The 18,339-nt window shown below is 39.4% G+C and overlaps 1 protein-coding gene across 1 annotated transcript in view; it reads right to left on the minus strand.

The window, feature by feature from the left end:
- The window catches only part of COL6A6 (collagen type VI alpha 6 chain), a 118,328-nt gene that overhangs the window by 3,297 nt on the left and 96,692 nt on the right, over positions 1–18,339 (minus strand). Inside the window, exons 34-35 of the mRNA XM_049629836.1 lie at positions 16,748–17,419; positions 13,539–13,632 (exon numbers count right to left, since the gene is read on the minus strand). Coding sequence (XP_049485793.1) covers positions 13,539–13,632; positions 16,748–17,419 — 766 coding nt within the window. The remainder of the gene's footprint in view (positions 1–13,538; positions 13,633–16,747; positions 17,420–18,339) is intronic.

Raw genomic sequence — 18,339 nt, forward strand, 5'->3', positions numbered from 1 at the left:
ATGCGCATCTTGTGTGTCTAGAACACAGATTTTGGAAGGCAGAATTACGACAGATGTATTATTCATATGGCACTGGTGACTGTGTCCATTTTTTACAATTTGATTGTTCTGGCTCTGGTCTGTCACCGCTTTGAAGTCTGGCACGAGGGCTTCCCTGACTGGATGAAGCAATAAGCAGGTGGCTTTTATTGTCTCTGAGCAGATCTAAGCACTTAAAAAGAGGCTGCCCTACAATCTCACCCTTACTGGCCATTTGTCTCTTTGGTGGCTTGTGTTCGGTTCCTTTCTTTTCCATCTGATAAGAACCAGCTTCTACCTGTATTTCTTACAAATCTCACAGTGGAATGATCTAATTCTCACGCACCATTCTGAGACATGGCAAGTCACCTTTATGGCAGGCAGCTTGCCTCGCAGGCATTCTCAACTCCCTCAGTCATGTGCTCAATTCTGCCTCACTTCTTGTGAAAGGCTCAGACAGGGAGTTTCAGAGGCAGCTAGCTGTGTGGCTCCTTACCTTTTATTACAGTCTTTGGTGACTCAGAGAAAGCCTACGGTGCCCCAGACTAATGCACCGTCAGGGAGTTCACCAACAGCGGTCTGGATTTCATGTCTCAATTCCTGATGCCCCAGCCATTTCCCGTCATTTCACCATTTCGGATACATAGGAGAAGCTGAGCCTCCAGTCTATCTAGGGCAATGTGGAGAAGGGCGGGGGAAAGAGCCTGTCCAAAAGCACTGTGAATCTCCTCCACTTATACTGATCTTTAAACAAAATGCATTTGTAGGAATGGTTTCCAAAAAATGCCTTTTAATTCGTACAGGCTGGCTTCCGCATCTGCCTTTGACAGTTATGGCCATTTACAAAATAGATGAAGCCCAGTGCAGATGCAAATGGGAAGCTCCTTTCCATGCTACCAGACACCTGCAGCAGGGGGAGCCCTGCTCTTTGTGGACTGACTGCACAGGCCTGTTCTAGGCCTGAGTTCAGGCAGCATTTGCTGCTGGACAGTTCCCTGCTTCCCAGCGAGGAGAGGAGACTGGAAGCAGAGTCTTCTCAGAGCTTCTGAAGCTGGAACATCTAGATTGGGAGTGCCTCTCTCTGGCCCTGACCATCGCACAGAAATGCAGACAGCGCACACTAAAAGTAGGCACGCTGTCCAAGACATGTGCCTAAGTGTGATTCCCAAGGGCTGGTACATATTTCATTTCATTCAGATGGGTAGCATGTGTGTGTGTGTGTTAGTACAGCATGGCTTTCCACTGAAACACACTTAACTACTTCAATTATTTCTAATTCTAAAAAACTTAATTTGTACATGCAAAAAAATATATACGTATATTGTTAAGTTTTAAAAGAAATTTTGCCTTTGTTGTTACTCTTAAAAATATCTTAATTAAAAAACACGAAGTTCTCTTATTCCTTTTCTTTGTATATATATATATATTTCTTCTATAACATCTCAAGAGCAATGTTTAGCTCATTAATTTTTAGAGTTTTAAACTTTTCCCTAAGAATTAAGACTATGAACTTTCCTAAATAAGGACTTCTGACATATCCCATAAATTTTGACATATGATCTCTTGATTATACAGTTCTAAATATTTTAAAGTTTTCATTATAATTTTAGCTCATTATTTAGAAATGTGATTTTAATTTAAAAATGCATAGACTTTAAAAATATCTTTTATTAGTTTCTAACTTAATTGAATTCTGATCAGTTTGGATCATATGACACCATTCTTACAGATTTGTTGATACCTGCTTGATAAGTTAAAAATGAGGGGCCCCTGGGTGTCTCAGTCGGTTAAGCATTCAGCTTCGGCTTAGGTCATGATCTCACGGTTTGTGAGTTGGAGCTCCGCATCGGGCTCTGTGCTGACAGCTCAGAGCCTGGAGCCTCCTTCGGATTCTGTGTCTCCCTCTCTATCTGCTCCTACCCAACTCAGGCTCTCTCTCTCTCTCAAAAATAAACATTATTTTTAAATATTGCACAATGAACACCTAGTAAACTCTCCACCTTGATTCAACAGTTGTTAATGTTCATTTCTTCTTCAGAAGAATGTCTCATTTTTCTATGAATGGTTCTAAATGAATGAGCCTATTAATTCAAGTTTGTTATGATTAAGTCTTTAATATCTTTACTCATTTTTGTCTGCTTGACTGATCAGTATTCAAACTTGTGTACTGAAATCTCCAACTTTGATGACAGTTCAAGGGCAATTTCTCCTTGTAGTTTTTCAATTTATACTTTGTATATTTTAAGATTTTAACACCCTCTTAGAAATTTAGAATTGTTATATCTTCTTCATGAATTGAACATTTAGCTTTTCATTCCTGCAAAATGGTTTTATTTCAGGGCACCTGGGTGGCTCAGTCGGTTAAGCATCCAACTCTTGATTTTGGCTCTGGTCATGATCTTATGGTTGGTGAGCTTGAGCCCCACATTAGGCTCTGTGCTGACAGTGAAGAGCCTGCTTGGGATTCTCTCTCTCCCCCACTCTCTCTCAAAATAAATAAACTTAAAAAAATACCAACATGGTTTTGTTTAAAAGAGTATTTTTTCTGATATTAATATACCCTTTCCAGCTTTCTTTTTATGGTTATCTTTAGGTTTGTATATGTCGTCTTCTGCATATAGCAGTATATATTAAGTTTGTAGCTTATTTTAAAAAAATCTATTTGCCTGGTATATTTTTTTCCATAATTTTACTTTCAGCTTTTCCCATGTCATTATTTTGTGGTCGTGTCTCTATAATTGAAAACAAGTATAGCTGGATTTTATTTTCATTCTTAAATCCATCAATCTCTGTAACTGGCATGTTTAGTCTGTTTATGTTTATTATGACTCCTGCTATATTTAAATGGATTTGATCCTGCTGTCTTACTTTCTGCCTTCTACTTGTCTTCCCTCCCCCCCTTTCTTGCCTTTTTATTTTTAAAAAAACTATTTATTGGGGCACCTGGGTGGTTTAGTTGGTTGAGCTGTCAACTCTGGATTTCAGCTCAGGGCAAGATCTCACAGTCTGTGACATCAAGCCCTGTGCTGGGCTCTCTGCTGGCAGCCAGAGCCTACTATTTATCATGCTGTTGTTTTTATTCCATTTTCCCACACTACATTTTTGGTAGTTAGCTACGTTCCATTTTTTTTTTTCACATGTGCCATCAAAATTTCTAATGCATTTTTAAGAGAGTCTTAAGTTTTTCAGTAGCCTAACTGCCAGACCAAACTATTCAAGTTCCTAGAACTCTTGAACTCTTTAACTCCATTTATCTCCCTCTGACGTATATTATTGTCCCTTTTTTCAGTACCATCTTCTTTACCCTTAAGGCTCAACTTCATTTTTTTAAGTAACAAAAGGTGATGTTATTGTTCAGTATATAATTTCAAGTTTAGTAAATATTTATTCATATTTGCAGTATTAGTACTTTTTTTCCTGTTAAACCACTAGATGCCAACAAATATGTTGTGTTCATACCTTTGTTAATAAGTTCAGCTTTTTTGTAACCCTACAAATTAGATACTACTATTACTTAAAATATAACATTTAGATCTGCCTAAATATTGACAAATTTTGATCATTTATTATTATTGCATCTCAGCTCTTCCTTCTGTGGTCATTTTCATTTTCCTTGAAGTACATACTTTAGAAGTTCCGTTAGCAGAGGTGTTTGTGGTGAACTATTGTTTTTTGTTTATCCTAATTCTCTTTGTTTTACAATTATTGTATTTCTATTTTATTTCCTTTTTAATTTAAATTTTAGTTAACATACAGTACAATATTGGTTTCAGAAGCAGAACTCAGTGACTCATCATTTACGTATAACACCCAGTGTTCATCACAACAAGTGCCTTCCTTAGTACTCATTACTCATCTAACCTCATCCTCCCATCTCCCCGCCTCCATCATCAATCCATAGTTTGCTCTGTATCATTAAGAATCTTTTTGTGGTTTGTTTCCCTCTCTTCTCTCCCCACCTTCCCATATATTAGTCTGTTTCTTAAATTCCACATATGAGTGAAATTATATGGTATTTGTCTTTCTCTGATTGACTTATTTTGCTTAGCAGAATACACTCTAGCTCCATCAACATCATGGCAAATAGCAAGATTTCATTCTTTTTAATGGCTAATATTCCATTACACACACACACACACACACACACACACACACACCATATATTCTTTATCCATTTATTGGTTGATGGACATTTGGGCTCTCTCCATAGTTTGGCTATTGTTGATAATGCTGCTATAAACACCGGGCTGCATGTACCTCTTTGAATGTGTATTTTTGTATCCTTTGGGTAAATACCTAGTAGTGCAACTGCTGGATCATAGGGTAGTTCCATTTTGAAAAAAAATTTTTTTTCTACATTTATTTCTTTTTAAGAGACACAGCACTAGTGGGGGAGGGGCAGAGAGAGAGACAGACAGACAGACAGACAGAATCTAAAGCAGGCTCCAGGCTCTGAGGTGTCAGCACAGAGCCTGACACAGGGCTCGAACTCACAGACCAGAAGACCTCGAGATCATGACATGAGCCGAAGTCAGAGGCTCAACTGACTGAGCCACCCAGGTGCCCCCATTTTTAATTTCTTCCTCCCTTCCTTCCTTCCTTCACAAGTTTACTTATTTATTTTGAGAGAGAGAGAAAAAAGAGGAAGGGGCAGAGAGAGAGAGAGAGAGAGAGAGAGAGAGAGAGAGAATCTCAAGCAGGCTCCACACCATCAGTGTGGAGCTTCATGCGGGGCTCCGGCCCACGAATTGTAAGATTATGACCTGAGTCCAAATCAGACCCTTAACCTACTGAGCCACCCAGGTGCCCCTATTTTTAGTTTCCTGAGGAACATCCATACCATTCTCCAGAGTGGCTGCCCCAGTTTGCATTCCCACCAACAGCGCAAGAGGGTTCCCCTTTCTCCGCATCCTCATCAACACCTGTTGTTTCTTGTCCTGTTCATTTTAGCCATTCTGACAGGTGTGAAGTGATAGCTCATCATGGTTTTGATTTGTATTTCCCTGATGATGAGTGATACTGAGCATCTTTTCATGTGTCTGTCAGCCATCTGGATGTCTTCTTTGGAAAAGTATCTAGTCATGTCTTTTGCCCATTTCTTCACTGGATTCTTTGTTTTTTGGGTGTTGAGTTTGATAAGTTCTTTATAGATTTTGGATACTACCCCTTGTCCTGATATGTCATTTTCAAATATCTTCTCCCATTCGTAAGGTTGCCTTTTAGTTTTGTTGATTGTTTCCTTCACTATGCAGAAGCTTTTTATCTTGATGAAGCCCAATAGTTCATATTTGTTTTTTTCCCTTGCCTCCAGAGATGTGTCTAGTAAGAAGTTGCTGTGGCTGAGGTCAAAGAGGTCACTGCCTAAGTTCTCCTTAGGGTTTTGATGGTTTTCTGTCTCATATTAGGTCTTTGATCCTTTTGAATTTATTTTTGTGTATGGTGTAACAAAGTGGTCCAGTTTCATTCTGCTGCATATCACCATCCAATTTTCCCAGCATTACTTGTTGAAGAGACTGTATTTTTTTGATCGCATATTCTTCACTGCTTTGTCAAAGATAAGTTGACCATATAGTTGTGGGTCCATTTCTGGGTTTTTTATTATGTTCCATTGATCTATGTGTCTGTTTTTGTGCCAGTACCATACTGTCTTGACTATAGCTTTGTAATACAGCTTGAAATCAGAATTGTGATGCCTCCAGTTTTGTTTTTCTTTTTCAGGATTGCTTTGGCTACCTGCAGTCTTTTGTGATTCCATACAAATTTTAGGATTGTTCTGGCTCTATGGAAAATGCTGGTGGTATTTTGGTAGGGATTGCATTAAATGTGTAGATTTCTTTGGGTAGTATAGACATTTTAACGCAATGTTTGTTCTTCCAGTCCATGAACATGGAATGCTTTTCCATTTTTTTGTGTCTTTTTCAATGTCTTTCTTAAGTGTTCTATAGTTTTCAGAGGATAGATATTTTACCTCTTCAGTTAGGTTTATTCTCAGGTATCTTATTGTTTTTGGTGCAATTGCAAATAGGACTCCTTGATTTCTTTTTCTGCTGCTTTGTTACTGGTGTATAGAAAGGCAACTGATTTCTGCATGTTGATTTTATATCCTGTGACTTTGCGAAATTCATGTGTTAGTTCTAGCAACTTTTTGGTGGGGTCTTTCAGGTTTCCTACACAGAGTATCATGTCATCCGCAGATAGGGAAAGTTTGACTTCTTCCCTGCTGATTTGGATGCGTTGTATTTATTTATTTATTTATTTTTTGATTGCTGAGGCTAAGACTTACAGTACTATTGTTAAATAGTAACAGTGAGAGTGGACATCCCTATCTTGTTCGTGACCATATGGGAAACGCTCTCAGTTTTTCCCCATTGAGGATGATATTAGCTGTGGGTCTTTCAAATATGGTCTTTATGATGTTGAAGCAAGTTTCATCTATCCCTACTTTGTTGAGGGTTTTTAACAAGAATGGATGCTATGTTTTGCCAAATGCTTTTTCTGTATCTATTGACAGGATCATATAGTTCTCCTTTTTTAAATTTTTATTAATGTGGTATATCACGTTGATTGATTTGTGAATACTGAACCACCCCTGCAGTCCAGGAATAAATTCCACTTGATCATGGTGAATAATTCTTTTAATGTACTGTTGAATTCAATTTGCTAGCATATTGTTGAGAATTTCTGCATCCATGTTAATCAGGGATATTACCCTGTAATTCTCCTTTTTAGTGGCATCTTTGGTTTTGGAAACAAGGTAATGTTGGCTTTGTAGAATCAGTTTGGAAGTTTTCCTGTTATTTATATTTTTTGGGAACAGTTTGAGAAGAATAGGTATTAACTTTTCTTTAGATATCTGGTAGAATTCCCCTGGGAAGCCATCTGGTCTAGGACTCTTGCCTGTTGGGAGATTTTTAATTACTGATTCAATTTCTTTGCTGGTTATAGGTCTGTTCAAAATTTCCATTTCTTCCTGTTTCAGTTTTGGTAGTTTGTGAGTTTCTAGGAATTTGTCCATTTCTTCCAGAATTCCCAGTTTTTTTGGCATATAATTTTTCATAGTATTCTCTTACAATTGTTTGTTTTTTTCTGGTGTTGTGGTCTTTCCTCTTTCATTCATGATTTTATCTATTTGGGTCCTTTCTCTTTTATTTTTTGATGAATATGGGTAGGGGTTTATCAATTTCATTAATTCTTTCAAAGAACCAGCTCTTAGTTTCAATGATATATTCTATTGATTATTTTGTTTCTATATCATTTATTTCAGCTCTAATCTTTATTATCTCCCTTATTTGATGGCTTTAGGCTTTATTTGCTGCTTCTTTTCTAGGTCCTTTAGGAGTAAGTTTAGGTTGTGTATTTGGGACCTTTCTTGCTTCTAGGGATAGGCCGAAATTGCAATGTACTTTCCTTTTAGGACTGATTTTGCTGCATACAAAAGGTTTTTGGACTGTCACATTTTCACTTTCATTTGTTTCCATATATATATATTTTTTTTTCTTCCTTAATTTCCTGGTTAACCCATTCATTCTTTAGTAGGATGTTGTTTAATTTCCATATATTTGAGGCATTTCCAAGTTTTTTCCTGTGGTTGACTTCAAGATTCATAGCACTGTGATCTGAAAATATCCATGGTATGATCTTGATTTTTGTGTACTTGTTGAGGGCTGATGTGTGACCCAGTTTATGATCTATTCTGGAGAATGTTCCATGTGCACTTGAAAAGAATGTGTATTCTGCTTTAGGATGAAATGTTCTGGATATATGTATCTGTTAAGTCCATTCGGTCCAGTGTGTCATTCAAAGCCATTGTTTCCTTGATTTTTTGCTTAGATGCTCTGTCCATTGTTGTAAGTGGGGTGTTAAAGTCCCCTACTATTATTTTATAAGCAGTGTGTTTATGTTTGCTAGATGTATATATTTGGATGCTTCCAAGTTGGGGGAGTAAATATTTATAATCATTAGATCTTGATTGATAGACCCCTTAATTATAATACCTTTGTCATTTTTTGTTAGTCTTTGTTTTAAGATCTAGTTTGTATGATTTAAGTGTGGCGACTGTCTCTTTCTTTTAACGTCCATTAGCTGGATGGATGGTTCTCCATCCCCTCACTTTCAATCTGTAGGTGTATTTAGGTCTGAAATGAGTCTCTTATAGTAAGCTTATCGATAGATCTTGGCTTTTTATCCATTCTGATACCATATGTCTATTGATTGGAGCAGTTAGTGCACTTACATTCTGAGTGATTATTGAAAGATATGAATTTAGTGCCATTATGTAACCTGTAGAGTTGGTGTTTTTGGTGATGCTCTCTAGGCCTTTCTAGTCTTTGTTGATTTCGTTTTTTGTTTTTTTTTTCCTCCACTCAAAGAGTCACCCTTAAAATTTCAGGTAGGTCTGGTTTAGTGGTCACAAACTCCTTTAATTTTTGTCTGGGAAACTCTTTATCTCTCTATTTTGAATGACAGCCTTGCTGGATAGGGTATTTTTAACTTCATATTTTTTTTCCATTCAGCACATTGAATACATCTTGCCACTCCTTTCTGGCCTGCCAAGTTTCTGTGGACAGATCTGCTGCGAACCTGATCTGTCTTCCCTTGTAGGTTAAAGACTTTTTTCCCTGCTGCTTTCACGATTCTTTCCTTATCTGTGTATTTTGTGAATTTGACTCTGATATATCTGGCAATGGCTCACTTTTGTTGAATTTAATGGGAGCTCTCTGTGCTCCTTGGATTTTGATGTCTGTGTCCTTCCCCAGATTAGGGACATTTTCAGCTATAATTTGCGCATATAAACCTTCTGCCCCTTTTCTCTCTTTTCATCTTCTGGGGACTTCTATGTTATTATGGTATTTAAAAAAATTTTTTTAATGTTGGTTTTATTTGAGAGACAGAGCATGAGTGGGGGAGGGGCAGAGAGAGAGGGAAACACATAATCTGAAGCAGGCTCCAGGCTCTGAGATGTCATCCCAGAGCCCGACGCAGGGCTCAAACCCACGAACCACAAGATCATGACCTGAGCCGAAGTCAGATGCTTAACCGACTGAGCCACCCAGGAGCCCCCAGTGTTACTACGTTTTAATAAATTGCTGAGTTCCTTAAGTCTGCCTTCATGATCCCTGACTTTTGTTTCTTTTTTTCAGCTTTATTATTTTCCATAATTATATATTCTACATCGCTAACTTGCCCCTCTGCCTTGTCCACCCTTGTTTTATGGCCTCTATTTGGGTTTGCATCTTGGTTATAACATTTTTAATTTTGGCCTGACTAGATTTTAGTTCTTTTATCTCTGCAGAAAGGGATTCTCTGGTGTCTTCTATGCTTTTTCCAAGCCCAGCTAGTATCCTTACAGTTGTTTTAAATTCTAGTTCAGACATCTTACTTATATCTGCATTGACTAAATCCTTGACCATCTTTTCTTTCTGTCCTTTATTTTGAAGTGAGTTCCTCTGTCTTGTCATTTGGGAGGAAGAAAAAAGCAATAATAATAATAATGATAGAATGAAATAAAAAACTTAAAAAATCAAATAAAGGAAGCTAGATCCTAGGTGTGTTTTGGTCTGCTTGTTAAGAGAAGCTTGATAGGAAAAGGAGAAAAAAGAAGAGAGAAACAAAAATTAAAAATAAAAAGATCAAATAAATAAAATTAAAATAAAAAATTTTGTCCTTTCTGTATCCAAGAAACAAAGAAAACAACAAAAACAAAACAGAAGCAACAACAAAAAAAAACAAACAAATTAACAAAAACCTCCAAATGAGGTTTCCCCTAGAGCTGAAACTTTGCAGCAGTCTATGGCCAGTAGCCTAGCTGGTGGAAAGGATTTGTGTTGGTCTTCTGGGGGAGGGGCCTGCAGCTCTGATTCTCAGGTGGCTTGCCCTAGTGGAGATGCGCCTGAAAGCACAGGGTAGCCGGGGCTTGGTGTAACAGCTCCATTCTTCACTTGGTGATGCTGTTCATCTCATTGGGGTGGATCAGTGCTGGTGGGCTAATGGTAAAAACGGCTTCACCCTGCTCTCCAGTCTCCAGAGTGGGTGGTTCATGCCCTCACCGATGTGTGATCAGTCACCCCTCCTATGTCCCTGGTTTTCATCACCTCCCTACCTTTCCCCTGTGTCTGAGCCATCCGCCTACTAGGCAGCGCCTCCCTCCAGAGTTTTGTCTCAGGTGCAGCTGTGTTTCAAAACCCCACACTTAAGAGACCTCTGTGGCTAGAACCCGCAGTGGTCCTCTGGGGGAGGGTCTCACCAGGCTGTGGCTGGGGCTGACTTGTCCCAGGAAATGGTCACACCAATGCACAGCGCTCAGAGTTTATGGAAAACATATAGCAGGTGCCGGGGTTTGCTGCCCTCAGCCAGCAACTTTGTTCCTATACCAGTGAGTGTGGTGGGTTGATGGCTCTCACCAGGTTTTCACCCATGGAGAGGCCGTATCACCTTTATCCAATGCCCTCCAAGCAGGGAAACCGCTTCTCCCCGCTGTGGCCCACACGGCCTGCTCGCAGGGCTCCACCCTGCTTCCTGGCTGAAGCACTGCCAGGGGCCGGCTTCTCAAACTTCAGACTCTGGGCTCTGCTGTTTGTGAAAAAACTGGTGGTATTGAAACCCTCTCTTCTCCCCCGCCCCTCCCCCCCCATCACTGGTTTTGGGGAAATGTTTTCTTGTGCAGTCCCCTGGGCACGTGTTCACACTTCCTCTCTAGCTGCTTTCAGAGGGAGTGCTTTCTTAAACAAACCAGGAGTGCTGCCCTCTCTCCCCCATCCTCCTCTCTGTGAAAACAGCTCCCTTCCTTTGGGACGCTGAGGCTCTTCTCTTCCTCGGGTCACCTTTCTGCATTATGTACTTCCCATGTTCTCTCCCTCAAATTACGCAGATTTCTGTTAATCCTCAGATCAACTGTGGAGGTGTTCAAAACGGTTTGATGTTGATCTGGCTGCATTCGAGGGATGAGACAAGCCCAGGGTCTCCTCACTACTCCAACCACCTTAGCTCCCCCTTCCATGTTTCTACCAGTATTTTTTAAAGACAGTTTTTCTAAGTTGACAAAAAGTTTCTTCCGTTACTTTAAAAGTTCTTAACAGTTTTGTGGCTTCCACTTTTGCTGATAACCCAGCTGCCGGCCTAATTATAGTTTCTTTGTAGATAATTTTTTCTTTCAGGCTGTTTTGTCCTTTGGCTTGGCATCTGCATTTCCTTACACGATGTCTAACTGTTGCTTTCTTTTCATTTGTTGTACCTTGTAATTTCTTCATCTTTTAATTCATGTCTTCCACAAGTTCTTAAAAATGATCATCTCTTGATATATTTGAATATTGTCTCACTAATTGTTTCTATTTTATCTGATCCCAAGAATTCCAATTTGATATAGGTTAGGTCTTTCTATTCCATTCTGTCTCTAAGCTGCTTACATTTATCTTCTCTGCACTGTGAGATTTCTTCAGCTTTATTTTCCAGTTCATTATGTTTCTCTTTAGATGTGCCTATTATTCATCCATTGGATGGATTAATTCATCCACTGAGTTTTAGAAATTATTTTTTTTAACTCACAGACTATTGTAAAGAACAGAACTCCAAATAAGTACTTGTCCACTTTTAACCTGTTTGGTTCTCCAGATGTTACCATTTTATTTATTACTCCGTGTGTGAGTGTACACACACACACACACACACACACACACGCCCATACACTCACATCTCCACAAATACACACAAACCCCATCTTCTTTCTTTTTAGGAAAATCACCTGGAAGTAGGCTGCAGACATTATACACATTACTTTCAACTACTTCAACACACCTATCTCAAGAACAAAGACATTCTCGCATACGAACCTCATACAATTACCGCACGAAGGAAATCTACACGAATCAATAATATAATCCTCAAGTTTCCCCAGTTGTCCACCAGATGTCGTTTACATAAGCTTTCTTTCTGACCTGGGATCAGTCAAGGTTCACACCATTACATTTGGCCATTTTGTCTCTTTAGTCTCTCCCATCCTAGCATAGTACCCCACTTCCCCTGGCTGCTCATGACCTTGAAACCTCTGAAAAGGCCAGGTATTCTGAAGAAAACTCCACATTCTGGAATTGTCTAGAGGTTTCTTTATTATGAGACTTGGGTCAAACCTTCCCTGCAAGAATCTCACACAGGTGATGTAGCTCCCCCTGCATCACCTCAGGAGGCACATAAGTCAAATTTTGGTTACAGTGGGTATTGCCAGATCTCACCATGTACATGGACATTTCCTTTTTTTTTGTAATTAATAAGTTAGTAATGTGTGAATGGCTCTGGGACACTCTGAAATAGCTTGTTGCCAAACAACCTGTCACCCCATGTTTTTAGCATTCCTTGATTCTTGTTTGACTCAGTTACTATATTGGAGATAACAAACTGGTGATTTTTTAATTCTATCATTTTCTTCTACATTTACTAGCAGCACATTCGATAAAAAAGAACTTATACTATCCTCCTCCATTTTGGGGTCTCTATATAGACTTGTGGATTTTATTTTATTTTATTATTTTATTTTATTTTATTTTATTTTCTTACTTACTTACTGAGAGAGCATGCGCATGTGCACCAGTGTGTACGAGCAGGGGAGGGGCAAAGGGAGAGAGAGAATCTTAAGCAGGCCCATTCTCAGAGTGAGCCTGAGGCACAGCTCAATCTCACGACCATGAGATCATCACCTGAACAGAAATCAAGAGTTGGACACTCAACTGACTGAGCCACCCAGGCCCCCCTAGACTTGTGGATTTTAAAAACTCATTGTTATAATCCATTACCATTATTCTTTTTGATGTCAAACTGTCCAAAATTGGACCATTGGGAATCTTTTCAAGGTTGCTCCTTTGTCCTTTTCACGACACTGCTAGTTTTTGACTACTTCCTTGCTTTCTGGCATTATAAATATTTGAGGGACACACTGTACTTTCCCTGCTACTGCCTAGAATTAGCTGCTTATCTAAGAAACCATGGCTTCTTTGAGTGGGGAATGGTATTTAGAAACCAATATCCAGTCATTAGGTATGCTCATGGCCACTAAAGTGTCGCATTGTTTTTTTTTAATTTTTTTATGTTTATTTATTTTTGAGAGAGAGAGAGCATGAGCAGGGGAGGGGAAGATAGAGAGGGAGACACAGAATCCGGAGCAGGCTCCGGGCTCTGAGATGTCAGCACAGAGCTTGACGTGGGGCCTGAACCCACGAACCATGTGATCCTGACTTGAGTCAAAGTCAGATGCTCAAACGACTGAGCCACTGAGGCACCCCTCTCATTGGTTGTTTTATTTCAACATTTAGATTTTCCACTTTTAAAAACTGCTTGTTTTTCAGATCAACCTGGTCATTTTTGATTACCTCTTATTTCCTCAAATTATATTTTAATACCATGTAGCAATAGATTTTATCCAAATGGAATGGGGGAGGAGAAAGAGGAAGAAAAGGAAGAGGAAGAAACTATAGAGAATGAGGAGAAAAAAGGAGGGCGCACTCATTTATCAAGTTCTATCAAGCTGAAAATACCTTTGCAACTGCTGTGGGGGCTGCTTCAGATCTGTAGAGCTGAATCTATTGCACTTCATTTTGAAGTTTATTGGTGGATATTTGTTGATTGCACCTAGGAAGAGAAAAATCTGTGATGAGTCTCTTATTCATGGTTATTGACATTACAGCAAACTGTTCTGTATGCAAAGCATCACTTCACCTTTGCAATATTCATAAAAGGAAGATACTAACTAAGGGGGCCATATGAGATGAAAGCAAGTTTCTCAGGGGAGTCTCTAAAACTGGGTTTAGAAAATACATCTCTGCTGAATTTATAGGTGGAGCATTCAACTTACTTTCCAATAGATGTCTTTAGCTGCCAAAGTTGGTCAAACACTAGAGGAGATATTATGAGCCAGTCCTAAAAGTCTGGTCTCTAATTAGCATGAACTAGTCAGAATATTTTTTATTTGCTCCTTTGCAATATCAAAATGCAAAGGGAAAGGGATATTCCCTTTATAGTTTCTGTATCATTAACAGTAACAATAGTGCCATCTTGGGTTTAATTCATTAGTGGTTCACTTCATTTGGAGGTATATTAATTTTTTATAATAACAAAGCATGCCTCTGCCCACACAATTTAAACATTTTTTAAAAATTTATTTTGAGAGAGAGAAAGAGAGAGTGAGCACGCATGAGCATGCCAATGGGGGAGGGGCAGAGAGAGAGGGACAGAGAGATTCTCAAGCAGGCTCCATGCTGTCAGTGCATGACCCGATGCAGGGCCTGATCTCATGAACTGTGAGGTCATGACCTGAGCCAAAATCAAAAGTCAGATGCTTAACTGACTGAGCCACCCAGGTGCCCCACACAATTTAAACATCTAGGAGCCATTTTTGATGGGACACTTAAAAAAGTTTATTATTTATTTCCTTGCAGCATTAAATGCAACAGGCCTGGTAAACAATTCAATTTCTTCCTTGGTGATCAAGGGTTATTCTAAGTAGCAAGTTTGTCTTGGTTGTGATACAGCACTGTCTCTAAAGCTGCTGTTGCAGACTGGACTGTGTGATTCTAGACTGAATGGCACAAGGCTATGATCTTTCTCCTCTTGTGCATCTGATTTTTTATCTTAGTTCTAAGCATCAGGTTGTTTAGCAATTTTGTTTCTCTTAGAAAATTTAAATCTGATGTGGACTGTGCTTGATGGCTACCTCTGTCACTGCATTAAGTAAGAGTCAGAAAGGGAGCCGCACTAGCTTCTCCAGAAGGGCAGTTACGGTGTCTGTTATGGTCGGTCACTCCTTGGTAGGCCCACACCTGAACTGTGAGTGGCTCCGAGTAGGTACCTGATAAATATGTGTTGATGTTGAAGGAGTATGAATCCGTGGACTTGCGGTAAGATTATGTTAAAGCCTGTTTCAATTTCTACTTTTACTGCTATATTTTATTTTATTTTTTAAAAAATTTTTTTTTTCAACATTTTTTAATTTATTTTTGGACAGAGAGAGACAGAGCATGAACGGGGGAGGGGCAGAGAGAGAGGGAGACACAGAATCGGAAACAGGCTCCAGGCTCCGAGCCATCAGCCCAGAGCCTGACTCGGGGCTCGAACTCACAGACCGCGAGATCGTGACCTGGCTGAAGTCGGACGCTTAACCGACTGCGCCACCCAGGCGCCCCGATTTACTGCTATATTTTAAAGATGGGTGGTTTCTAGACACTGAAGTTCTAGGAAAGTGGTGTATAATTGTGTCACAGTAATGGCTTTCTGAAAGCACTTTACAGATCTTTCCCCTCCCCAAGTAATTCTTCTTAAAATATCTCTTCTCCTTTACCTAGGTGGTAATGGGGTGTTGTCGTTTATTTAATTATACAGCCTGGCTAATTCCCGTGAAACACCACAAAGAATTTTGGGGGACTGAGGATAGAAATTTCATCTTAAATGGTCTTGCAATTTTTTGTTTGTTTGTTTGTTTACAAGATTCTTAGTCTTCCGATGTTTTCTTTGGCTTTACCCTTACAAATGCCTTGTAATTACTTTTTCAGAATGATCCCCAGGCCCATTTCCCCCCTTTCTGTTCTCTAGCTCCTGTTTCCGATTCCTATTCCAAAACACATCCACATAAATTTTGTCCTGGGAGACTGCTTCTCCAGTGCTTCTTGAACCATAATGTGCATAGGAATCACCTGATGATTTGATAAAAATGTACATTCTGGTTCAGAATGTCTAGAGTAGGGTCTGAAGTTCTGCATTTTTCACCAGCTCCCAGGTAATGCTGATAATGTAGGTCCTAGACTCACATTTGGAGAAGCACAGGACTAGAGGACACAACGTCAGTACCGCCACCAATTTCCCAAGGTTCCTCACGCCTCACCTATATGGGACTAGACAGTCTTTGCAACCTTAACTTGTCTCATTGTGTAATGTCAGTGACAAGTTCGAGACATAATCAGAATCTCCCTGAAGCTACACTGGGGGGTGTTCTTCAGCCTGTGTGTTCATTTTTCTTTATCTGAACTCTAAGGGTTCATTCACCATGAAAATGTTCAGAAATCTGATTGAGTACTTTTCAACCTCCAGAGCCATTAGGACATGGCTTCTTTTTACCCATTCCATCACATACAAAGTGAACTGCATAGTTTCAAGGCAAAATTATTCCAAGAAATACAGCCCATGTTTCCTTTTTATAGGCACTAGTTACACTAATAGCTGGCATCATAAAAAGTCATTAACAAGGCTGAGAAAGTTTTGCAAGGATGCATGTTTCACTCTGGCAGGTAAAATGGTATCTCCTAATACCTCAAACCTCTGCCTTTGGAACTTGTCAAACAGCAAAGTCGAGAATTGTTCAATTATTCTTTGGCTCTTGCGTTCGGTGTGTTAACTGATGAAGCTTTCCACTGAAGGGCAGTGTGTTAATGTTACATGGCAGGGATTTCTACCTTATAGCTAAAGTCCAGGCTGTGACTATATTGCTCTGTGCAGACAGATGTGTGAGCAGCTGCTTGTTATGATTGCTTCTCCATGGGAACCAGAGGCATAAAAAAGATGAGCCAGAAAATTCAATGCTAGAAATCAGAGGTTTCCTCCCTCTACCACCCGTCATTACCAATTTTCCTTTCTGACCTTGCAGTGCCCTTGAAGACAGAGGTTTCCAGGAATACATGTCAGTTCATCAACCCTTCTTTTGGGAATACCAAATATACTTGTAATGTGTAAAAAAAGAACAGATTTTATGACTTACGCCTGATTGAGTTTACAAACGATCTCACAAACTTCACACTGTATCTGTGGTCAGGTTTATGAATTCGGCCAAGCTGGACCAAGTGGTGATCCAAAGGATAGCTGGCTAAATCTTCCAGTTCCTTGTCATTCCAAGCGGGGCCAAGGGAAAACACAAATAGGGCATAACCTTGACATTTGGCTCTCAAGGATTCTTTCTTTAAGGTTTCCCTGTCCAAGTGACTGGTTTCCCCAGCAGATATCACAAATATGACTTTGTTTCTTCTCATATTGGGTGTATTTAAAAAGATATTGTCCAGGGTCCACTGTAAGGCATGACCAATGAAAGCGTCTCCGTTTAGTTGTTGAACTGATTCTTCCAAGTGCCTCTTCATGAGGCGTTTACTGTTGTAGGTGGTAAGGTTGAACTCCGTTCTAACAGGACTCTTCTGAGTGTTGGGGAGGAAGTTGGGGGGAGCATGGCTTAATAGGGCCACCCGGTCTCCAGTGACAGAGGTCTCAGGCTCGGAGGTGATCTCAAAGTGATCTAACAGTGCTCCCAAAAAGTGTCTTATGTCTTCAAATTCAGCACTTCCCACGTGGCGGGAGCTGTCCAGAAGGAAAGCAGCATCCACGTACGACTGCACAGGGGGTGGTCTGGCTTGATCGCAAAAAGCATCCGGCTTGCATATATCTGCAGACCAAAAGCCACGTAAGGTTACTAAAACAGACTGGACAGAAAAGATAGCATCTTAAATATTTTAACATTTGGGAACTACATAATCTTTGATATTAAAATAGTTACTAAATACCTTTGATATCAACAACAGAAGATTTCCTAGTACATAGTTGGCATCTATATTTAAAAGGTACAGATTTTATACCCAGCCGGTGTCTTGAATTCCATTCACTAAGGCAGTTTACTTTTAAAACTGAGGCTGCTTTGGACAGAAGCTTAATCTTGGCTGTATTTTAAGTTTATAAAGATTGAAGTAGATAGCTTATCTCATATAAGAGTATACCTTATCATAACATAAAAGCTAATGATCTCTCTAGATAGACAAGATACAGGTTAAACCAATGGCCCTTATCATTATTCTCACACTGTTCTACAATGAAAAGTAGTCTGCTCAAAAAGAGTGCAAAAAAGCAATGAATCTTTTACTTCAATTTAAATAAAGGTTTGTAATTCAAAGTCTATCTGGGTGTGGACATTAAGGACAAAGTTGGAGCTCACGTTTGTATCTCCATTGTGCTCATTAGTTGAGAGCTCAATACGTGTGTGTTAAATGAAAATAAATACTGCGTATTAATGGACTTTCATAAAATATGGGGCCATTTTAATACATATGTATATCTCATTTAAAAAAAGAACGTGTAGTAATAAAAGCAGGGAGTGAATTTCATTGAATCTGAACACAATGAATATTCAGAGGAATAAAAACAGATTTGGAAGTGGAAGGATCTTAGAGGTCACCTAGTCTCATTATACAGAAGAGACTGGGGGTAAGAGGGTACAATCGTTCTGCCAAACAATACCCTAATGGTTCGAGAAGTTCCTACATATGAAATCAGGGTTTATTGTGAGAGACAAGGCCATGTGGTGTGGCAGCA

The sequence above is a fragment of the Panthera uncia genome, chromosome C2 (assembly GCF_023721935.1).
Source record: "Panthera uncia isolate 11264 chromosome C2, Puncia_PCG_1.0, whole genome shotgun sequence".
Classification (NCBI taxonomy): domain Eukaryota; kingdom Metazoa; phylum Chordata; class Mammalia; order Carnivora; family Felidae; genus Panthera; species Panthera uncia.